Source organism: Penicillium arizonense (genome assembly GCF_001773325.1).
Source record: "Penicillium arizonense strain CBS 141311 chromosome Unknown PENARI_contig003, whole genome shotgun sequence".
NCBI lineage: Eukaryota > Fungi > Ascomycota > Eurotiomycetes > Eurotiales > Aspergillaceae > Penicillium > Penicillium arizonense.
Genome location: NW_019173280.1, coordinates 1,948,330 through 1,971,171, shown reverse-complemented (window position 1 = coordinate 1,971,171; position 22,842 = coordinate 1,948,330). Strand labels below are relative to the sequence as shown.

The 22,842-nt window shown below is 51.4% G+C and overlaps 9 protein-coding genes across 9 annotated transcripts; 6 read left to right on the top strand and 3 right to left on the bottom strand.

Moving 5' to 3' along the window:
* Positions 1–49: 49 nt before the first annotated feature.
* Positions 50–1,375, top strand: PENARI_c003G01894 (putative eukaryotic translation initiation factor 3 subunit EifCh; the record flags this gene model as incomplete). Its single annotated transcript, XM_022628131.1, has 4 exons — positions 50–129; positions 180–219; positions 276–745; positions 796–1,375. 4 exons carry the CDS (start codon positions 50–52, stop codon positions 1,373–1,375), a joined length of 1,170 nt encoding a protein of 389 aa, XP_022491428.1.
* A 415-nt stretch (positions 1,376–1,790) lies between these two features.
* On the bottom strand, positions 1,791–3,032 carry PENARI_c003G08036 (MBL fold metallo-hydrolase; the record flags this gene model as incomplete). The annotated part of the gene is made up of 1 exon (XM_022628563.1): positions 1,791–3,032. The coding sequence occupies one exon, from the start codon at positions 3,030–3,032 to the stop codon at positions 1,791–1,793; it is 1,242 nt and encodes a 413-aa protein (XP_022491373.1).
* Positions 3,033–3,925: 893 nt separating this feature from the next.
* On the top strand, positions 3,926–4,625 carry PENARI_c003G04135 (uncharacterized protein; the record flags this gene model as incomplete). The annotated part of the gene is made up of 4 exons (XM_022628279.1): positions 3,926–3,938; positions 4,022–4,192; positions 4,272–4,550; positions 4,609–4,625. The coding sequence occupies 4 exons, from the start codon at positions 3,926–3,928 to the stop codon at positions 4,623–4,625; spliced, it is 480 nt and encodes a 159-aa protein (XP_022491336.1).
* Positions 4,626–5,301: 676 nt separating this feature from the next.
* On the top strand, positions 5,302–6,639 carry PENARI_c003G07268 (uncharacterized protein; the record flags this gene model as incomplete). The annotated part of the gene is made up of 1 exon (XM_022628510.1): positions 5,302–6,639. The coding sequence occupies one exon, from the start codon at positions 5,302–5,304 to the stop codon at positions 6,637–6,639; it is 1,338 nt and encodes a 445-aa protein (XP_022491574.1).
* A 283-nt stretch (positions 6,640–6,922) lies between these two features.
* PENARI_c003G00050 (putative mitochondrial carrier protein) lies at positions 6,923–8,326 on the top strand (the record flags this gene model as incomplete). Its single annotated transcript, XM_022628000.1, has 4 exons — positions 6,923–6,952; positions 7,080–7,269; positions 7,326–7,972; positions 8,321–8,326. The coding sequence occupies 4 exons, from the start codon at positions 6,923–6,925 to the stop codon at positions 8,324–8,326; spliced, it is 873 nt and encodes a 290-aa protein (XP_022491398.1).
* Positions 8,327–8,622: 296 nt separating this feature from the next.
* On the top strand, positions 8,623–9,180 carry PENARI_c003G11800 (uncharacterized protein; the record flags this gene model as incomplete). Its single annotated transcript, XM_022628819.1, has 1 exon — positions 8,623–9,180. The coding sequence occupies one exon, from the start codon at positions 8,623–8,625 to the stop codon at positions 9,178–9,180; it is 558 nt and encodes a 185-aa protein (XP_022491752.1).
* Positions 9,181–10,387: 1,207 nt separating this feature from the next.
* On the bottom strand, positions 10,388–15,643 carry PENARI_c003G04143 (uncharacterized protein; the record flags this gene model as incomplete). Its single annotated transcript, XM_022628281.1, has 4 exons — positions 10,388–11,761; positions 11,817–11,932; positions 11,995–14,776; positions 14,831–15,643. 4 exons carry the CDS (start codon positions 15,641–15,643, stop codon positions 10,388–10,390), a joined length of 5,085 nt encoding a protein of 1,694 aa, XP_022491658.1.
* A 1,574-nt stretch (positions 15,644–17,217) lies between these two features.
* Positions 17,218–18,252, bottom strand: PENARI_c003G05192 (uncharacterized protein; the record flags this gene model as incomplete). The annotated part of the gene is made up of 3 exons (XM_022628362.1): positions 17,218–17,331; positions 17,384–17,698; positions 17,752–18,252. 3 exons carry the CDS (start codon positions 18,250–18,252, stop codon positions 17,218–17,220), a joined length of 930 nt encoding a protein of 309 aa, XP_022491843.1.
* Positions 18,253–18,612: 360 nt separating this feature from the next.
* PENARI_c003G01363 (uncharacterized protein) lies at positions 18,613–22,322 on the top strand (the record flags this gene model as incomplete). The annotated part of the gene is made up of 4 exons (XM_022628093.1): positions 18,613–18,756; positions 18,820–19,137; positions 19,193–21,986; positions 22,048–22,322. The coding sequence occupies 4 exons, from the start codon at positions 18,613–18,615 to the stop codon at positions 22,320–22,322; spliced, it is 3,531 nt and encodes a 1,176-aa protein (XP_022491524.1).
* Between the last annotated feature and the right edge of the window lie 520 nt (positions 22,323–22,842).

The following is a 22,842-nucleotide window of genomic DNA, read 5'->3' as shown; positions in this document are numbered from 1 at the left end:
GTATGGTATTACCTTCACACAGTACCACGCTAAGCCCGAACAGGAATGAATGGCTCCTTTCACACAAACCGATCAAGTCAACCGTCTCAACACAACTGCCCATCTGTTGCAACTCCACACAATGGCCGAGTACGTGAATCGACAACCACTTTACGATGACTATACTGACCTGCTTGCAGAACTCCCGCTTCCCTCGCGGCCGTCCAGGTCGAGGCCTTGGTACAGTCCTCCGGCGAAAATCTCCAATCTGCTCCAGAATGCTGATGATACTCCAGGTGGTCATGAAAATCATCAAGCACTGCTCCCAGACCTTCCCTTCCACTGCGACCGGCGCTCTTGTCGGTATGGATGTCGATGGCACCCTCGAAATCACGAATACTTTCCCTTTCCCCGTCGTTGAGGTCCCCGCCGAATCGCACTTTGACAACGCCGCTCCCAACCCCGCCGCCGCCGCTCCCCGGGCTAAGGCCAACGCTGCCTACTCCGGCGAGATGATTCGCATGCTGCGCGAGGTTAACACTGACGCCAACAACGTCGGCTGGTACACCAGCGCCAACATGGGCAACTTTGTGAACATGAACGTGATCGAGAACCAATTCTACTACCAGAGCCAGATGAACGAGCGCACAGTTGCCCTCGTTCACGACGTCAGCCGCAGCGCCCAGGGCAGCCTCAGCCTCCGCGCTTTCCGTCTGTCATCCAAGTTCATGGCTGGGTTCAAGGAGAACAAGTTCACCTCCGAGGAGTATGTACCCGATGTGTATAGAGGAAAATGGAATACTGACAGCCTCGCAGCCTGCAAAAATCTAACATGCGCCACCAAGACATCTTCGACGAGCTCCCCGTCCAGATCCACAACTCGCACCTGATCACCTCTTTCATCCACCAGCTGCAGTGCCCAACCACATCGGCCTCAACTGAGCTCCCTCCTTCCCTGGCCGCCCTCGAGTCCAGCCCCTTCAACAAGACCTCCACCCTCGCCCCCAACCTTGAAAACATGTCGCTCAGCATCGACCCCTTCCTGGAGAAGAACTGCGATCTCCTTCTGGACAGCATCGAGACCCACAACACCGAGGTCAACAACTACCAGTACTACCAGCGTGTGCTCGGCCGCGAGCAGCAGAAGATCAACAACTGGAAGACGAAGCGCGCCCAGGAGAACGCTACCCGCGCCACCCTCAACCAGCCCCTCCTCCCCGAGGACGAGTGGCAGCGTCTGTTCAAGCTCCCAGCTGAGCCCAGCCGCCTGGAGAGCATGCTCAACACCCGCCAGGTGGACCAGTACGCCCGCCAGGTCGACAGCTTCGTCTCGTCGAGCACGGGCAAGATGTTCGCCATCAAGGGCAACCTGTTGCCCAACGAGGTTTTGAAATAAATGTGATGATTTGCAAGGGAAGACACGATGCTTCTGGGATTGCATGACCTTTTTACGGCGTAGGGAGGGAAAATGTTCTCTATTTGGGATGTTAATATGACTTCCTTTTTTTCTTCTATCTGTGATGAGCGGATCCGAGTTTCTCTGGATATGTGACTCTGGTGTGTGCATCGTTTTGTATTCAGTCATAGAAGGAAAATTATACTTTTTTCAGATTCCAACTATTCACCTGCATTGATCTGTCGGAAGATACAATTTAATACTGAGTATATCGGGTTGGCCGCCCTCGAGGTAATGTGGAGATGGAATCTCACATCTTGATGACATATTGAAGAGAGATTCATATATCCTACAGCATATGCTCTCATTCCCGCTAAATCATACTTAGACCCCCATAAATCATTCAACAATAGCACTACCACTCACCCCCAACAACCAACGGAACATGCAAAAACCTAAAACCAGACTCCTCAACCTTGGGAAGCCTACCAGCCCGAATATTGATCTGCAAAGACTGATGCAACAACCTAGGAGCCTTAAGACCACCATCGCGCTCCCTCCTCAACGCCACAAACTCCTCTTCACAAATCCCCTCCTTAAGATGCTTATTCAACGTCTTATGATCTCGCACACTCATCCAAGGCACAGGCTCACTCCGTCCTTCTGGCGGGTAATCATGACCCGTCCAGATCTTGTAGTGATCTGGTAGACTTAGCAGTTTGCGCCCTGAGGCGTAGAGATCTCGTGCCGAGCCGCCGGGGAAGTCGCAGCGTGCTGTTCCTATATCTATGTGGAAGAGGCTGTCGCCGCAGAAGAGGTTTTCTGGGGCTCTTTTTAGTATTTGTGGGAGAAACGGGCAGGGGTGGAATGGAATGCTTCTTTTACCTCCAATCATATATCCCAAATGATCAGGCGTATGACCAGGAAGGTGAATCGCCTTCGCACTCAACTCTCCAATAGAAAAGACTTCATCGTCATCGAAGAGTCTATCGAAAACGCGTACATATTCTTTGGCTGGGACGCCGTACCGCTTGGCAAACAGAGTCTGTACTTGTTCGATACGTTTGCCAATGCAAACGGGCGGTTTGAAGCCTTGATCAGTTGCAAGGCGGGTTTGGAGATAGGACGCAGCAGTGAGGTGATCTGCATGCGCGTGCGTTTCGAGGATTTTGTCGATTTTGTAGCCCATCTCTTTGGCTTTTGATAGGATGGCGTCTGCTGCTTCGGTTGTTATGGCTTGGGTTGCTGAGTCGTAGTTTAGGACTGGGTCGATGATTACTGCTTTTGAAGTTTTGGGGTCGGCTACTAGGTATTGCCAAGTTCCGGATGTCTTTTCGAATATCTCGTGGATGGTTGGGTTGCTTAGTGTTGCTGTTGTGTATGCAGCGCGACTGGATGTGCTTGGTTGATTGTTTGACCAAGGCTTTTGGTTCCATTTCGGAATCGGGTTGGTTGTTAAATGCAGGGCCCTCTGGGTAGAGAATATATCTCTAGACGTCCTTGTTATCGAGGCTGTAGCTGCGGCCTTTTGGTGAAGTTGACGCAATGGTCTATAGCCGGGCAGCTGCAAAGCCAGGCGGGAGGTGCTGCACGCTCTATACATAATCGGTGTCACTTGCCGTTTCATGCTAGATGACTGTCGATAAGTATCGATCATGATACGCCAAATTTAAACATTGAAAATATGGAAGCACATAAATGCCCGGGTTAGGTCCCTTTCCATACAAATCGAGCTATGTGTCATCCAAGGTCGCCGACTCGGTGAGCAAGGTCGGCGAACATTCGGCGATTGGTATGAATCATGTCACTTCAGATGGTTCACAGTCCCGCCACTTGTGGCAATTTACCGTTATATCCCCTATCTCCATGGCTGTTCCTGCGTAGCTTGGGATGACCCGGAAACAGACTCGGTCTCGGGCCGCATTTCTCCGAACTATTCAGCTACACTCACGTATTAACATCTAGGCGTAGCAAACATAGTGGCTAGAACCTATCTTCGAGACATTACTCTGAAGCACCTCGAGGAAAGGTGTCTTGGGGGCTTACAATGTAGCCTGTCATGCAGCTTATCCGTGGCTTGTTCTATTTTCTTCGCCTCCTTAATACCTGGCCTTCATCATTAACCGATTATGGTCCCGATTATGGGACTATTGATATAACATCTACTCTATGTCTCGTTCAATCTCCGCAATTATAAACACAAAACAGCCAATTCCTGTAGTCGAGATGAAAGGGTCACCGATTAGAGCACAGCCACAATACTTTAGCTGTCAGAGAGAGCCAAGATAAGATGCGGGAAAGGACCCATTTATATTGCAGTTTGACCAATTAGACCTCGTTCGTGACGCATTGAGACCAAAATGAAATGAAATGCAGCTTAAAGCTAACAAAAGAGAAAAGTATACTTGACAAGGGGTATCACGTGGTGATGAACGGACTCGACTGCGCAACTTCATCTCCTCTTCCTCAACAACACCCGCAACGAGTTCGTCGTCTGCTCCTGATTACTGTAGACTCTGATTCCATCTTTTTTCAAACACGCTGGTCAAAATGCCTGGTGTTCGTGAGTGTTTCTGCCGCCATATACAGAGGATCGACCCTGTTTCTGGCATCTCACACCAAAAGCATAGCACTGACATTCCCCAGCCCCTGACGCGCTTGAGCAGGTGAAGAAGGGATTCAAGCGGCTTTTCAGTCGCAAGAAGAACAAGAAGCCCGCGCAAACATCCGAGCCTGCTGCTGCAACTGCCCCTGTGGCCGGTGAGGCGGCCGCTGCAAAGCCCACCGACCCCACTGCCACCCCGGATACTGCCCCTGGTATGATGCCATTTTCCGCCCCAAACCTTGCACACCTTGCTTCTTCTTTACCCCGAAACTAACTCATTGACTGGTTAAGACGCTCCTAAGCCAGCTGAGACAGCCCCCGCTGCCCAGGCAGATACCACTGCCGCTAAGCCTGAGGAGGAGGCCCCTGCTGCCCAATCTGAAGCCCCTGCTGCTAAGCCCGAGGCTGCTGCTACTCAGCCTGAAGCTACACCCGAAGCGCCTGCTGCTGCTAAGGTCGAGCCTCCTGCTGTTCAACCTGAAGCTGCGCCTGAGGCCCCCGCTGTTGAACCCGAAGCACCTGCTGCTAAGGCCGAGGAACCTGCTAAGGCCGAGGAGCCTGCCAAGACCGGTAATTGAACCTCTTCCCAGCGCCACAAAGCAAAGAGTAATACTAATGGTGATGTTAGATGTTCCCGCTAAATAAAGTGATTTCTCTTAGTTTGAACCACTCGGACATGGCTGCTCAGTCATGGAACACATTCTAGCATTGATGCTATCTTGATATTACACGACTTGAGGCTGCTTACTATACATAATAACATTTTATACCTTGATATACCAATTTCATAATACTTTTGAGCTGAAAGGAAGACATGGAATTTTCATCAATGTTGGAGGCCTTAGAAAGACATAGATAGTCTCTCTAAAATAGCTATCTAAGTTCAGCATTGGCTGCCAGCTTGGCAAGTTCTGTTTTACAAGGAATCGAATATGTTCTAGTCTTGATGATAGAAACTATCTGGCCTGTTTTAAAGTCCCCGATATCTTAGGCACATTAATAATCTACAAGGCTTGTTATTTCCACGTCCCTAAATGATACTTTTGATAAAATATTTATGCACTCTAGCCGCATGCGAGATATCTATACTCTATGTACCAGTCGGCGATAATAAAGCCAAATCACGTTAAAGCCTCATTACAGACCTCGTGAGAGTAGAAAGTGGCACGTTGTAGAAAATGAAGCCCGAATGCATGGATCGGCGATCAACCGTAGCCCCGATATCGGAGGGGGTTAATCCGGATCCCGGTGATCACGACATCGAGCTGTTCCTGGCCAGCTCAAACTTTTTTGTTGAATAGCTTCATTTTGTCACTTCAAAATGTTTCAGAGTCGTGTTTCATTAGCAGCTCGCGCTGCCCGGCTATCAATTGCTCCTCAGTCGAGGGGTCTTGCGACTGCCTCCCCCGTCAGCTCCGTTGCCCGCAACCACAAGATTGTAGTGGTGGGCGGTGGTAGTGCAGGCATTTCTATCAGTCACCAACTCCTCCACTCCGGTAAATTCGCACAAGATGACATTGCCGTCATTGACCCTGCCCAATGGCACCACTATCAGCCCGGCTGGACCCTGGTTGGCGGTGGCCTCAAGAACAAAGAGGACCTACGTCAGCCGATGAACAGCTTGGTGGATCCCAAGTTCAAATTCTACAACCAGGGAGTGGGCTCCTTCGCCCCTGCTGAGAACGCTATTACCCTCGAGAACGGCGACAAGCTTGGCTACGAGCAACTTGTCGTCGTGCCCGGCATCAGCATCAACTACGGCAACATCAAGGGTCTCCCCGAGGCTCTCGCCGACCGAAACTCGACCGTGTCCTCGATCTACGGCTATGATACCTGTGATAAGGTATTCCGCACCATCGAAAACCTCCGCGAAGGCAACGCCATCTTCACCCAGCCCGCCGGCGTGATCAAGTGTGCCGGTGCTCCCCAAAAGGCCATGTGGCTTGCATTGGACCACTGGAAACGGGCCGGTCTCTACAACCCCTCCAACCCTGCCGAATCCCCGATCAAGATCAGCTATGCTACCGGTCTCCCCGTGATGTTCGGTGTGCCCAAGTACAACGCCATCCTCGAGCAGATGCGCAAGGACCGCGGCGTCGAGGGACTCTTCCAGCACGACCTGGTTGCCATCGACGGCAAGTCTGCCATTTTCGCTTCTCCCAACGGAGAGGTCACTAAGCCCTTCGACCTGTTGCACGTGTCGCCCAAGATGGGCGCCCACGCATTCGTCAAGAACAGCCCTCTGGCCAACGAGGCTGGTATGGTCGATGTCGACGACAACACTACCCGCCACAAGAAATTCGCCAACGTCTGGTCCGCTGGTGATGCATCCAGTCTTCCGACATCCAAGACCGCCGCTGCCGTCACCTCCGAGGCTCCTGTCCTCGTTCGCAACCTCCTGCAGAGCATGGAGGGTAAGGAGCTTGACGCTTCTTACGACGGATATACCTCGTGCCCGCTCTTGACTGAGTACGGTAAGGTTCTCCTTGCTGAGTTCAAGTACGGTGGTGAGCCTAAGGAGACATTTGGCAACTGGTTCGGTATTGACCAGGGTGAGCCCCGTCGTGCCTTCTATCACTTAAAGAAGGACTTCTTCCCTTGGGTGTACCAGAACTACATGGTCAAGGGTAACTGGGGCGGTCCCAAGGGTTGGAAATGAATTATAGATTAAAAGTTTGTGTACAATAGATTGAACTGAAAAGCAACGATACCGTGAATGTATCGCACGAAGGGTTAAAACAAATGTTATATTAAATGATAAACATGAACATGAAAAAGAACATACGTCGCTGCAAGTGGGTTGTGTCAATGATATCATCGCTCATCATAGCCCCTATCGATAAATATGGACAATCTTGATCAGTGAGTTTTACACTCTGGTTAAAGTATGTTTGAATGTTTCTCTGTACTTGCTCTATAGACCTCCTTTCAACTATTCAATCATGTACAACACTCATACAGATATCTGGGTGGTGAGTAGCCCCCGATCAACCTATATCTAGTGGGTCTCGCAGCTATATGTATAGTCCACGCCAACTTTCGAGCCTACATGCACCAATGCGATATGGAAGAGTCAACTAACATGGCGTATTCAAACAGGCAGGAGCATTTGCCGCGGTAGTCGTCGACTTCGTCGTCTACCCCTTTGACACCCTCAAAACCCGCATCCAATCCCCGAACTACGAAAAAGTATTCAAAGATGCACGCACAGGAGCAGTACAGCGCAACGTGTTATTCAAAGGACTATACCAAGGAGTCTGGAGTGTTGTATTTTCAACAATACCATCATGTATGTCTTATCTCACCTTCAAATACAGAAGAGACTTCGCTACTAACTCATCCCAGCGGGCGCATTCTTCACAACCTACGAAACCGTAAAAAGCATCTTACACAATTCATCCAAATCCAGTCAAAACAGAAATCGATCTTCAACAAATGGGACCCTAGACAAATTCCATCTCCCATTCACACATTCCCTCCCAACACCCATAATGCACGGAATCGCATCCTCAACCGCCGAGATGATATCATGCCTCATCCTCACACCAGCGGAAGTCCTAAAGCAGAATGCGCAGATAATCAACCAATCCCAATCAAACAATAAAAGCACACTTTCAAATGAAGGCAAAGACAAAGGAAAAGGGAACAAGTCAGCTATGCGGCAGGTTATCTCCAAATTCAGACACCATCCCTGGCGTCTCTGGAGCGGATATACTGCATTGGTTAGTCGCAACTTGCCAACGACAGCCCTTCAGTTCCCAATGTTTGAATATGTCCGTTCCCGATTAATTGAACGGCGACGACGACGGAAAGCAGAATCTGCTAGCCGTGCTGGGACCCGCCATGATACATCAGAGTCAGGGCAGTCTGATCAGTTGATTGAACGGGCTGGATTGACTGGCCTTGCAGCTGCTATTTCGGGGAGTATTGCTTCTACTGTTACTACGCCAATCGATGTTGTTAAGACTAGAGTTATGCTTTCGGCGAGTGAGGTGCGTGATAAAGGGCCGTTTGCTGTAGGGAGGGATATCCTACGCAATGAAGGGGTTCGGGGGTTGTTCAAGGGTGGTTTGATTCGGGCGGGGTGGACGGCTATTGCTTTGGGGTTGTACCTTGGTCTTTATGAGGGCGGGCGGTTTTGGCTTGAGAAGAGGCGGATGGAGAGGGACGGAGTTGGGAGGGATGAAGGTGGGGCGGTTGTTTAGTATGAAATGGTCTTTGGTGGTTTTATCGAACGTGTTGATGATGTATGGCCAAGGAGAGAGAGCCTTGTGGCTTTTCTGTTGCTGTTGATTACCCACATGGTATCCTTAAGAGCCGGCAACTATAGCTTTGCTTAGAGATGAAGGGTTGTCTTTGTTTTCAAAGACCGATATAAAGCGGCTAAATTCATGCTGAAAAGGGATTGTGTTGCATTGTCTCGAGAAGCCTTGAACAAAGGATACAAAGAACGAAAGATCCAAAGATCACAGGAAGCTATAATTGAAGTCCTTGAGTATATATACCATGGGAATTGCCTTGAAGATAAGTTCCGCTCGAGATCATCTTAATAACTTGATTAAAACCGCGAACACCTGAAATGTCATCTAAAATTTCCCCAATGAGATCCTCGCCAGCCAACCCGCCATGGCGGAAGAACACTATGGACATCGACGAAGGCTATGAAGCTGACGACGAGTCCTCGAAACCAAGATCAGGAGACACAACCACTGCCATCTCATCTCCTCCAGTCGAAATCCAAGGTGTATTCCACTTCAAAGTCCACCGGGAATGCAGCACAATGTCCGGATCATCCGGTGAGGTAAGCCAATGGATAAACGCCTCCTACTTTCTGTGGAAGATGTGCGCTACATTAGCAGACACCGCTGCCGATCCCGAATGGACAGAGGCATTCGAACTATGGCGATCTACATGGGACCAGATCCAAGAAGAGTTACTAGTATCTGAAGATACTGGAGTTCCTGTAAAGATTCCCCCCGCGCCAGTTAACCTTGCGTCGGTCCAACCGGGTAGTGTAAGCCTGAGGGGCAGTGAAAAAGAGGATTGGGTAATTGAGATTGAACAGGAGGATGATGGTATGCTATATGACAATCAAGATATTTGGGCTCTTTGGAGACGTGTTGTTGAGTCGCCTGCGGGTCCTGCTGATGCTTTTTGCGTTATTCTTAAGGAGACTGCGAGAATTTGTCCCCTGGCATGAGTGGTTAGATCACTCTCATCTTTTCTTTTCTTATGTTCTGGTTTTATTGGTACTAGCCCCGACGCTAATATAATTTGCATTTCCCCCCTATCTCGGTATAGATAATCTAACACAGATAAGAATGTAGTTAGGATATGACATCTCCCTTGAAATCTAGGTCCTATTGTTAATCCCGTAGGGTATTGCAGACCCCCAAGCCCTGTAACCAATAAGTCTCATGCTTATATTGTCTGAATAGTCCGAATGAAACATATAAGTCTAAAAGGCGTAGTTATGTATGCGCGGTACCAGAACTCCACTACTTTGTTAGGGCTAACGTGTCGGGCTAGTTGACTTACAACAACCGACGAAACGATTAAAATCAGTATCAATTACATATTTTCAATCATAACCACACTAGGCAACTTGGCAGGTTAGTAATTTACCGAGACTAACGCTATTATGATCGCAAATGCCATAAATAGCAAAGACTAGATTAAAGACCCTTGCAGACTAGTAGTAGCACGGTGTCTTACAACTCGAGTATATAAAAAAAAACGGTGAGCCCACTCCAAATAAAGAATCCATATCCATTCCTAATCTAATACAAATCAGAAGCGCATCAAGCAAGGAAGGACGTCTGGGCGGGAAGCTGTGGGGATATACATTTTTTTTAGGTCTTTAGCGGTCTAGCTGATATGACCAAAAATGAGAAATGACCGTATTATGGCCAGTGTGACCGAGTGGTTTAAGGTGCCAGATTTAAGATTCTCCGGAATAAAACCCTGGTGGGGCAACCCGCGCGAGTTCGAACCTCGTCGCTGGCATTTTTTTGTATTTTTTATTTATTCCTCACTGTAGAAGCTGAAGCTACTATTTTGGTTCTTATTTTTTATTTAATCAATAATTTTGCTATATGATAAACGTCTGCTATAATTTATGCGGACTTGATCGTTACCCAAAAATTCATTGTATTGCTGTCTTATAGATATAAAGATTCATAGCTTGATATTCAATCTGCCAACACAAAGAAACGGCAGTCCGCTGAATATAGAGGGAAATAGAATAATATTGTCCGTTTCAACATACTGAGTCATAGTATCATATCATATCTGTCGTCACATCCTGTCCATCTGCATATCCAGACCTCGCATATAATCCAAACAAACGCTATAAGCAATGTACAAAAACAAACATAACACAAAACTGCTGCCAAACTCTTTTTAGGTTAAAAGGTCGTCAGTTTCCGGAACCAGCTTGACTTCCCTTTGGCAGCCGAACTAGCCGGAGCACCCTGCCGACTCCCAGGCTGCGACCTCATACCACGATCACGCTCGTAATCACCACTGCCAGAGCTACTCTTCACACCCTCCCGACGAGAACCCCGTCTCCGAGAACGGGCATCATCGACCTCTTCGTCGGGGTACTTAGCACGGTGACGAGCTTTCCGGCGAACAGCGCGACGAGCCTCCTCATCCGACGAGAGAGAGTGGCCATTACCGGCTTCATTAGTTGCGTCGGCAGGAGGCATGTCAATGACAGTAGGCATAATCGGCGGCGGCTCTGGTGGCTCGTCAGCTTGAGAATAGACCCACGAGGAGGTCTTGTTCTTGCCCGCGCCTGGTTTCATAGGAGTCGGCCGAGTAGATTCGGGCTCCGGTGCAGCCTTGGACTTGCGACGACGGGCTTTAGGGTCTTCTGGTGCTCGCGAGCTGCGACCTCCTCGACGGTCTACGACCTCCCGCTCGTCTGGGAGGACTTCGTCGGGGAATCGTTCTTCGACGCGGGAACGGCGGCGGCTTGCTTTCGCGGCTAGCATTTCTTCCTCGCGCATTCGTCGTCGTTCGCGGCGCTCGGCTGCTTTGGCTTCGGCGGCGGCTTCGGCTTCCCGGGCTGCTTGTTCTTCGCGGGCTGCTTCTTCCCGTGCAGCTTGTTCTTCCCGGGCCCGACGTTCCTCGCGGGCTGCTCGCCTAGCTCGTTTCTCTTCTTGCCGGCGCTCTTCTTCCTCTTCTTCACGAGCACGCTGTTCGCGTGCTCGTTCTTTTCTTCTTGCCCGTCGCTCTTCGGCTTCCCTGGCTTCGTTCTCACGTGCGATCTCCCGTGCATTCTCGCGCGCGCTTTCGCGTGCGTCCGAGGGTGCCTGTCGAGAAGCTCGCTTTGCCTTACGTGCTGCTCTGCGAGCTTCGGCTTCTTCTGCTTCGGTATCTGCGCCTCCGACTCCGCCAGCGGCATCTGTCACAAATCCTTCGGCATCGGTGTCTGGTCGGACAGATCCTCTGCGTCGATCATCGCGTCGTGGTTTACGGGCTGTTTCACGCTCTGTTTCTGTGGCATATCTCCCGTCATCATCTCGGTACGAGCGTGATTTCTTCCTTTCTGGCATTTCCGGCCTTGTACTCTTCCTGAAAGAGCCGATCAGTCCCATGATCCCTCCTGTCTCTTGCTTCTTTGGCGCCGTGTTGGAACGCTTGAGACGGCGTTCTCTTGGGGGGGCATCGGCAACACCCATATCGTCAGGTCCTGATACGACGTCTGGAGGTGGCTGTGCTTGATCTGCGTCGACCATGACCCCGTCATCATCATCCTCTGGCTTGGCGCGGGGCTGATTACAATCGTCAATACCAACTTGATAAGATTAAAGTGATTAGTTCACGAACCTGTCTCTTTGACTTGCGCTTCGAGCGACTCGATTCTTCCTTTGGTGAATGGCCCTCTGCATCCTCCTTGTCAACCATCACGAGGTCATCATCCTCGATTGCATATGGATCCCGAGCTGTTGGGTAAGTATATTGTCAGCGAAAGAGCGTGAGTGAACAGTGAGACGATAAAACCAACCTGATTTCCGCCTTTCGGTGCGCGGCCGTTCACGTCGGGACTTGGAAGCATTTATACCCATCAGCTTCGCCGCCTTATCAGAAACCTCTGGCTTTTCATCCGGAGGCGGAGTGGGCATAGAAGCCTTATCATCTTCAACTGATGGGCGCCTGGAGACTGGTTTGGATGAAGATCCATGCTTGCGAGTCGATTTGCTCCGAGATTGAGGTGTTCCCAGAACCATATTGGCCAAAGCCACGCTACGCTGATTCTTGGAGGAGCGGGCCTCGCGTTCTCGCCGTTTCTCGCGGTCAGATGCAGAGGATTTCTCGACTTCTGGGTCAGCTTCTTTTGGTCGAGATTTACTCGACTTTGTTCGCACCGCTGCGGAGGGGGACCGCTCTCGAGTTGACTCTTTCTTCTTCGGCCGTTCTGTTTCCTCTTGGACCTTCGGCTCCTTGAATTCCTTGGGCTCCTTCTTGCTGGATTTCTTAGGCGGTGGAGCGGCTCCCCAGAAGCCCCAAGATGAGGTGTTAGTGCGCTCGACGCGAGCTCGTTCCTTCTTGGACGACTTTGGGGGCTCCTCGGCAGCCTCCGGTGGAGGTGTGGGAGGGGCGCCTTTATCCTCTTCTACTGGCTCTTCGGGCTCAGGTTCAGCCTCGGGAGCTGGCTCGGCTTCAGGTTCAGCTTCAGCTTCAGGCGCAGGTGGTTCCTCGGGTGGTGGCGGGGGAGTTGGGGGCTTAGCAGCAGCGGCTGCTGCTTGCAGCTTTTTATACTTCTTGAGTTCCTTCTTTGACATTTTTGAAAGGTCAGGCTCCGGTTCTGGTTCGGGGATTGGTTCTGGTTCTGGCTCGGGTTCCGGCTCTGGCTCTGGTTCCTGTTCAGGCTCAGGTTCGGGGTCATCACCGAAGTCTGGGAAGCTTCCTGGAACGGAATCTCTTGAATTTGACTTTGACTTGCTCTTTTTCGTCGGAGCAGGTTCTGGCTCCGGTTCTGGTTCAGGCTCCGGTTCAGGTTCAGGTTCAGGCTCAGGAGCTGGTTCGACCTTTTTCTCTTTGCTTTTACTTTTGCCCAACTTCTCCTCTTTGAGCTTGTCTTTCTTTGCCTGCTCTAGAGCCTTGATTCGCTCGGCAACGCTGAGCTTGGATGACTTGGACTTGGAACTCTTCTCGGGTGGAGGAGGTTCTTCCTTGACGGGTTCTGGTTCTGGTTCTGGTTCTGGCTCCGGGTCAGGATCTGCTGGAGGGTCATCACCAACATCGATAAGCAGGTCTTCCTCAATAGGCTCGGGCTCCTTCTTCTCCTCCTTGGTCTTCTTCGTCGATTTCGATTTGCTTGTTGAAGTACCTGTTAAAGTTGACCAGAAACTTTTGGAGGTCTTTTCCTCCTTAGGAGACTCAATAGCTTTCGTCTTCTTTGAGGTCTTGGCCTTGGGAGCTAGCTCTGCCCATATATCATCACCATGGTCATTCATAGCCTCAGGCTCGGGAGTCAAGCCCTGGGCAGGAGGAGTCGGTGCAGGTGGAGGCGGCTCTTCGATATCCTTGCCTTTCTTCTTTTTCTTCTCCTTGGTTACGCCCCATCCCCAGCCATCATCTTCAGCCGGTTTCTCGGGCTCCGGTTCTGGTTCTGGTTCTGGTTCCGGCTCGGGTTCGGGCTCAGGTTCAGGTTCAGGTTCGGGGGCAGGTGGTTCCTTGGGCTCATCGGATGGGAGTTCGAAGTCCTTGCCCGGGATGGGCAAACCCTTTCGTATCAATTGCTTTTCTCGCTTCTTACGTTCCTTGGAAGAAATGTCCTTCCAATTTTCGTATAGAGGATCGTCAGGAACTGCTTTCTCGGGCTCAGGCTCGGGCTCTGGTTCCGGCTCAGGTTCAGGTTCGGGCTCAGGTTCTGGCTCAGGCTCCGGTTCGGGTTCAGGTTCAGGGATGGGTTCAGGCTCGACTTTGCCCTTCTTTTTCTTCTTGTCCTTCGTAGACACGCCCCATGAGAAACCAACATCGGCTATAGGTTCTGGAGATGTCTCCTCGACCACAGGCTCCGGTTCCTTGGATTTTTTGTCCTTTTTCTTGACTGCTGTACCCCATCCACCCGTCCAGTCATCCGCTGGTGGAGGATCTGGAGCTGGTTCTGGATCAGCCAAGAGGTCAATCTTCTTCTTGTCCTTTAACTTGGATCCGGTGAAGCCAAAGTCATTTTCTGGCTCGGGAGACTTCTCAGGCTCAACGACAACTTCCTCCGCGGCTTGGGCTTGGGCTTGGGCTTCTGCTTGTTCCGCTGCCAATTTTGCCAAGGCTTCATCCTCATCTTTCCACTTCTTCTCCATTTCCTTCTTCGCCTTGCGCTGTTCCTTCTTAGATAAATTCAGGTACCATGCTTCTTGCGTGAAGTCGGGTCTCGGCGGAGGAGCTGGAGGAGCCGGAGGGGGTGGAGGAGGCACAGGCTCTGGTTCCGGCTCGGGCTCAGGCTCAGCTTTGCCCTTCTTTTTCTTGTCCTTGGTTGAGATATCCCAGCCTCCCCAGTCATCCTCTTGTTTCTCAGGCGGAGCATCCAAGTCACCAAAATCGAATCCGCCAGCAGCTGTTTTGGATGACTTCTTTTTCGTGGAGCCCCAAGGATTGTTGTCATCTTTAGGAGGCTCATCGAGGACATCAAGCTTACCGCCAGTATTCCAATCTTTGCCCCAACCCCCAAAGCTGAATCCAGTTCCGCCAGTCTTAGGAGCCGGAGTATCAAAATTCAAGTCCAGCTGCGGTGCACCGCCGTCCAAACTTACATCCTGGAATCCTCCAGGGGGTCCTTCGTCCTGTGGTCCTATTTAGAGAAGTCCAGCTTGGAATTGAGAAGCGCGGGTTCTTACCTTGCTCTTCTTTTTTTTCCCTACGGTGTTAAACCCGGCCCACGAGTCATCACCACCACCAGCGTCATCAGCCCAGCTGAGATTTTTGGTAGCAGATTCTTCGGCGGCCCTTCGTTCTTCTTCCTCTTTAGCGACTCTTTCCGCCTCTTCCTCTTCCTCTTTCTTCTTCTTGTCCTTTTTCTTCCCGCTCACATTCCAATCACCCCAGTCATCACCTCCGTCACCTCCGTCACCCCCGTCACCGCCATCTCCGGCACCACCTGCATCACCAGCGCCGCCACCGTCACCTCCTCCGTCACCATTGGTCTGCTCGTCCGCCGGAGGATCCGAGCCACCACCGGCTGGCGGAGAAGGAGGCGGAGCCGCCTTTTTTGCAGCAGGCTTTTTCTTCTTGTGTTCCCTCACACCAGTCAAATTCTCGAAATCAATGCGAACATCCAACATGCGATCTTCCAGCAATGCTGACGACTTCGTAAGCGATTTATCTCGAGGAGTCTGCGGCGCGGAAGAAAGGACCCCATGTTTGCGCTGTGCGAGCGGAGGAAGAGCAGAGTATTCGGGAGGAAGATCGTGAACCACATCGTCGTAGGAAGGCGGCTGGTCGTACAACCTTGGCTCTGGGGCGCGCGAACTCAATTGGGCCACCAGATCAGGTTTCCCAGGACGGAGGTTCACCCCCAGAACAAACGTAGCCCAGACATCGTCAATGACTCTCTCCCCCTCGGTTCCCAGATTCTTGGTGTGGTATGCGACATCCTCCAGACTGTGTATCTTCCCCGCGCCTGCACGATAAGACCCCTCCATAACCTCCATATCGAAATCACATGCGATGGCACAGTCCAATCACTGATCTGTCGACTCCGCGATTCCTGAGTGCGAACGCATCGGGGTGCGGGCTTGTGTGTCGAGTTCCGCGGGGGATGGACCCCAATCGGCAACAAACAGGCGGGGGCGAGCGAGTATCTGGGCGCGGAATGGCACGATGGGCTGTCGCAGTGCTAGGATGCGCAAACAAGCGTTCGATTTCGGGTAGATTGGTGGCAAGGTCGAAATTTAAACGTCAGATGTCAATAAAGAGCAAATAGCCTCCCTGCACGACCGGCGCTAGTTCAGTGGTTGTTTCGCGTGTGCGATAAGACCTATATGAGATCCGAGACAGATTAGAAACGCACGGGGGTGTGTGTGTATGAGTATAGGAGTCAAGGGAGGAAAGGGAAAAGTTGGTATCAGCTGGAGGCAGGGATGGAAGTAGTTGGGGCGGTGGAGGTGAAGATCATCTCTCATCTATGCCTCGGGCTAAGGAATGAGATTTCTTCCCAATTTGACGGGGATATTTATTTTTTGGGTAGTCTCACCATTCTATGTTTCAACAGCTATTCCTTGAGAATACCAATAGCAAAACAAACGACTCGACAGGAAAGTCAACTAAAGCAATAAACAGGATGGCTGGGATGAACGGGATCACCATTTAACTTTTTTCCTGCTATGTGTGTACTCCAATAGGCTTACATTCTGCATGGCATACTATAGGCACAGACTGTGATATCCATGCAGTCTGACTGTCCTATAGATCATCAGACACCCCCTCCATCAGCACTGCAGGTATACATACACCAGCCACTTACTACTGGGATCGCAGTTTCCAATTTTCACTACACTGCAACCATGGCACGACCGTCGCCATCCATGGATCACTCTGGAATAGACTGTTTGGTTCCGTGGGTGCCCAAACTAGCGGGGCTTACCCGTCTGCATGGAATAAACAAACATGCAGTACGGAGTATACAATGCAGGGTCAATGGTGGGTGTGGTGTACTTATAGTTCTATTGACTGCTGTATAGCAGCCGAAGAACACATCACATTTCACCCTCTTTCGACGAGATCTATTCTTTAATTGGCGCTGAAGCTGTTGACTCCTCATGTTTCGGCCTAATCAATTCGATACTTTATCTACGCTAGATCGCTCTGGCGCTCTGCAAGTGCAGCACATCGGTTGCTCACCGCCACTTGTGCGCCGGAGCAAAACAACCACCAGTGCGGGGGTGTGGAGAGCCCGTGGCAAGAAAGTTGAATGTCTCTTATGACTCAGACTATGTGATACTGTACAGTAAGGTGGAATCACACTTGAATCGGAAACGGAGGAGGTATCCATTGGAAGATGGCTTTTTCTAAGAATAATCGTCTGCAGAGCATCCACACCCAGAAACAGCAACTATAGAGAAACAGTGACATGAAACTACAATACAGCGACAAACGAAAAGGGAATTGAGCGACAGGGAAGCTGAAACACGCGGCATGTAACATACACCAGACCGAGAGGGTACCGTTTTCTGGGAGAACCTCCCAGCTCGAACACCAGACTAGCCAAGATAAATCAAAGATCAAGTTAGGATGAAGCCTCGGCCGCCTTAGACTTTGAGGGTGGAGCTGGGGTTCCATAAACCTCCTGGTGCTCTCTCTCGTATCGCGCACGATCTTCAATTGACAATTTGTGGTAGGGCTATTGCGACGATTAGTTTATGCAGTTCAAGGCTTGTCCAATGGGTCCATACCTCTTTCTCTGCCTCGGACATTGCCTTCCATTCTCCAGCAATGACGCTAACTCGTTCACGAACAGCCATATGCTGGTTGTCGCTGGACTTCAGACCTTCAGTGCAGTAAAAGGTGTAGGCGCTGGAAGGCCTTCTGACCAGGCGCTCATCTTGGATTAAGGTCCAGCGCTTGCTGTGGGGCTTGCCTTCAAGACGCGTAAGGGACAGACGGGCGATGTTGGCTTTTTTGATTTGGAGAGGGGTGTGTGAGTTCAGCCAATCTTCATACGAAGCTTTATTGGCGGCTTTGTTCTCCTCGGCCTGCGCTCGGTATTTCTGTACTGGGAAATTAGTACACTGACAACAGCGACAAGTGCTTTGTAACGTACCGCTTCATTCGGGACGGGTTTGAGCATCTCGGCGGCGGCCTTAACGGCGTCCCTCTGGTTGGGATACTGTCCCTTGATTTCGTTGATCTTCTCATGGAGAGCAATGAAGAAGTAGTTTTCAAGACGACCCTTGGGCACTTCCAGGGCAGTCTGCTTCAGCTGCTTGATGTGATCCTTGTGCTGACGGAGCTCCTTAGCTTCCTTTTGCTTCTCGGTCAGCGGCTTCTTCTTGGTCGAGCTGCTCTTAGCGGGCTTCCTGTTGTCGGTCTTCGCCTTGGTCTTCTTTGGCTTGGGGGAGGTATCAGTCGCAAACGACTTGGATTGCGAGAGCGATAAAACGGCGGGGATACGCTGGAGCTGGGGGCGCGCCTGGCGTACGTTGGCAGCCAGACAAAGGTGACGAAGCTGGTTCTGCACGCCGATCATGGCATTAGGGCGAGTGGAAGCACCGAAGTGCAAGGGTCTGAGGAGGGCCCCTCGAGCTGCGGACTGCCAAGGCATGATAAATTGTAAAAGTAAACTGAGGCTTGGAGTAAGAGGTCTAGTACAGCTGTAAATTAAAGCAGCAAGGTAGAGGGCACCACAAGAGCTTCTGACGCAAGCGGAGAGGGAGGCTGGACGGCGCGTGCCCTTCGTTTGGATCTATCCGCATCAGGTTAGCTCAATAACCAGATCACGTGACCCATTCTCCACGATTGCTTCAGCACTTCTCGGGTCACGACGTTTGGTATGTTTGTTCTCACGGCGTAATTTTGTCGACCTGAGAGCTTGTTTTTGCAGAGAGGCGACGCTTACTCTTCCAACGCTCGGTACCCCGAGTCCTTTTGAGCTTCAGTAACACTCACTAATCAGCCTGGAACAATGGCACGGCACGGGGATACTCGCTCACCATCACCTGTAGGCAGCACATACTCTTCATCCAGACGCAATCGCCGTGATGATGATCGCTATGAGAGAAGCCGGCGGGATGATGGGCGCGGTTATCGCAGATCCCGCAGCCCAGAGGTACGTGTGGCGAATCGCAAGACATTTTCAAAGCAAACTTCTGACCATGGATGTGTTATACAGAGGCGCTACCGCGAGCGCGAGCGTCCTCGTGACAGAGATGGATACAGACGCCGTGACCGCTCGCTAGACCGTCGCGACGAAGACAGCTACCGACCGGGTCGCAAAGACCGATCCCGAGACCGCCGGCGCTCCAGAGACCGAAACGAAGACGTTGATCGCCGACAAAGTCGTGACGGAGATTACCGGGCCAGGCGAGATGATTCCCGCGAGCGGGATCGCAGGCGGATAGATGGTTCTGCTGATTTGAAGCCGAAATCTAGACGGGATGCCAGTCGTGATCGTGCGATGAACAGACGGTCAAGGTCCAGAACTCGGGAGGTATGTCACCAGAAAACCGCTTTTTCCAGAAGTGTAATATTAACGCTCTTTATAGCCATCCAAACCATCCACACCAGCTCCCACCGCACAGACCGACGAAGCGAAAAAAGCGGAGAGGCAAGCGAGGCTGGAAGCATGGAAGCAAAAACAGGCTGCCGAGCGCGAGCGCAAACAACGAGAGCAAGAAACGGCGGGCCCGAAGACTATCCTGGACGAGCTTGACCGTCAAAAGGGATTCTCCCCAGCCGTGGGCTCACCCCAAACCCCTGTGACCCCCGCCGAGTCCCCAGCTCCCGCTGCATATCCTGGAAAGTTCGATCCCAAAGCTATCGCGAAACCATCGACAACAAATTCTGCCACTCCCGCAGTTCTTGGAACCGACGTTGCGGTGCCAATGTCCAAACTGTCCGCGACAGCTAACAAACCTGCTCCTGCGCCTGCCAAGCTTTCAGGTCCTTTGAAAGCCAAAGGTAACGTTAGCGGGTTTGGCTTGGGTGCCAAACAAGCCTCTGACACCGAGAAGCCTTCCGCGCCTATAACTCTGGGCTTTGGCGAAGAAGAATCCACCCGCAAAAAGTTGGAGCGACTACCGACTCCGCCTATTGATGACTCTAAAGATACCGAGCCAGCAGTAAACGATGCAGGCGAAGATGACGATGTTGACATGCACGACGAGGGGACGGAGGAAAAGGCTGCAGCGGTAGCACGTGCCGCTGCTGAGCGACGAGAAGAACGACTTCAGAACACCGAAAATGGAGATGTCCACATGGAGGACTCGACAAATGGACAAGCCGATTCTACCCCCATGGAGGTCGACGAAGCCGACGAAGTCGACCCTCTGGATGCTTTCATGTCCGAGCTGCAAGACACCGCACCTCGAAACAAGACATCAGGTGCCAAGTTCGGGAAGAAAAAGGAGTCACATCAACCAGAGGCCATGTTCGGAGACGATGAGGATGTGGATGTCACCGCAGTTGGTGCTGATGATGCTGCCGATGACCTCCTCGCCATCGCGAAGAAGAGAAAGAAGCGGGAGCTCCCCACAATTGACCATGCCAAGATTGAGTATGAGCCATTCCGCAAAGACTTCTACACCGAGCCTTCCGACCTTGCTGGTATGACTGAGGCGGAGGTTGCAAATTTGCGTCTCGAATTGGATGACATCAAGATCCGTGGTTCTAACGTGCCCACGCCTGTTCAAAAGTGGTCCCAATGCGGACTGGGCGTGCAGACCTTGGACGTCGTCCGCAAGCTTGGCTACGAGAGCCTCACCTCCATCCAAGCCCAGGCAATCCCTGCAATCATGTCAGGTCGCAACACCATTGGTGTGGCTAAAACTGGCTCCGGAAAGACGGCCGCTTTCTTGATCCCAATGTTCCGACACATCAAAGACCAACGGCCCTTAGCTGCAATGGAAGGCCCTATCGGGTTGATCATGACCCCTACCCGTGAATTGGCCGTTCAGATCCACAAGGACTGCAAGCCCTACCTGAAGGCTTTGAATCTTCGGGCAGTTTGCGCGTATGGTGGAGCTCCCATTAAGGACCAGATTTCGGACTTGAAACGAGGAGCTGAAATTGTTGTTTGCACGCCTGGTCGCGTCCTTGATCTGCTAGCCGCAAATTCAGGTCGTGTCCTCAACCTGAACAGGGTCACGTATGTCGTCCTGGACGAGGCAGACCGCATGTTTGATATGGGCTTTGAACCGCAGGTCATGAAGATTATGAACCGCATCCGACCTGATCGCCAAACTGTACTGTTCTCAGCTACCTTCCCCAAGAGCATGGAATCTTTGGCTAGAAAAGCATTGACCAATCCCATCGAGATTACCGTTGGTGGGCGAAGTGTCGTAGCGTCGGAGATCACTCAAATCGTTGAGGTTCGCAATGAAGACAAGAAGTTTGTTCGCTTGCTGGAACTCTTGGGTAACTTGTACTCCGATGATGCCAATGAGGATGTCCGCTCTTTGATCTTCGTGGAACGTCAAGAGGCTGCCGATACTTTACTCCAAGAACTGATGCGCAAGGGCTATCCGTGTATGTCGATCCACGGTGGAAAGGACCAGATTGATCGTGATTCCACCATTGAAGATTTCAAGGCTGGTATTTTCCCTGTCCTGATTGCCACGTCTGTCGCCGCTCGTGGATTGGATGTTAAGCAACTCAAACTGGTAGTCAACTATGACGCCCCCAACCACATGGAAGATTATGTTCATCGTGTTGGTCGAACCGGTCGAGCTGGAAACACTGGAACTGCGGTGACCTTCATCACCGAAGATCAGGATCGGTACGCAGTTGATATTGCGAAGGCTTTGAAACAAAGTGGACAAGAAGTGCCTGAGCCAGTCAAAAAGCTGGTTGATGGGTTCCATGAAAAAGTCAGGGCCGGAAAGGAGCACAAAGCTGGAAACAACGCTGGTTTCGGTGGTAAGGGCCTAGACCGACTTGATGAAGAACGTGAAACTGCCCGCATGCGCGAGCGGCGCACATACAAGACTGGCGACAACGACGACGAAGATGAGGAGAGTGAGGACGATGAAGAGAAGAAGGAGGATCGCTTCAACAAGGCTCTGTCCGCCGTCCAATCTGCAGCCGCACCCGCCGCGCCCTCAGCTTCCCTGCCCGGCGTTCCAAAGGGTATCGATCTGGACGGTAAGATTACTGTCCACAGGACAGAGAAGGATCCCGCCTCTGGACCCAAGAACGCGCTGGACAAGGTTGGCTCTGCTGTTGCAAGTATCAACGCACGTCTCAGCCGCGCAGGTGTGATGAGGTCGGGTGTCCCCATCGACAACCGCGGACCTGATGCCGGCGCATTCCACGCGACCATGGAGATCAACGATTTCCCTCGTAAGTTCCATCCTCTGTTCCAAATACGTTGGATCAATGCTAACAATCTTGTTTCACACAGAGAAAGCACGTTGGGCCGTTACCAATCGCACGAACGTCGCCAAGATCCTGGAATCCTCAGGCACCTCTATCACGACAAAGGGCAATTTCTACGCAAATGGCAAGGAACCCGCTCCTGGCGAGCTTCCCAAGCTGTACATTCTGGTGGAGGGTGAGACTGAAATCTCTGTCACTAATGCTATGCGTGAGTTGATGCGCCTGTTGAAGGAGGGAACGATTGCGGCTGCGGACAGCGAGGCGCGTGCCCCTGTCGGTGGCCGTTACAACGTGCTTTAGTTTGCTTTTCCACGGTGAGCAGATCATGTTTTCAGATCTGATTGTACAATACCCTCAGTGTCTCGGCTCGCGTACATTGCCAGACGGCTGAATCTATCATGTTGATATGTCCACAATAATTCTTCGTAATACCTAGAAGTAGACAGTAGAGGCAGTTTTATAATAAGAGAGCCGGCAGGGCAAATTATGGCCAAAGGTATACAAGCGGTGGATGAAGTGTGAGATAAGTAATAATAACAGTAGTGTTGTAGCAAGTGTAATGAAGCGAAGGATACTTGATGAATGCCAAAACCCCGAACGGGCAGCCAGGCAAGGCTTGAAATGGCCGGGGGTGAGGTCGGGGCGACGGCGTGACGAACTGACGGGCTGACGAGGTACCGGGGATATACGCCGCGGAAGAATCACAGGGAAGGTGGACAACGTCTTACAGTAGCCCCACAACTAAGACCTAGCTAGGAAAGAAATGCTACGTTTACTGTTTTGTACTGTTTACTGTTCATATCCTCTTCTCCAAGCTCGA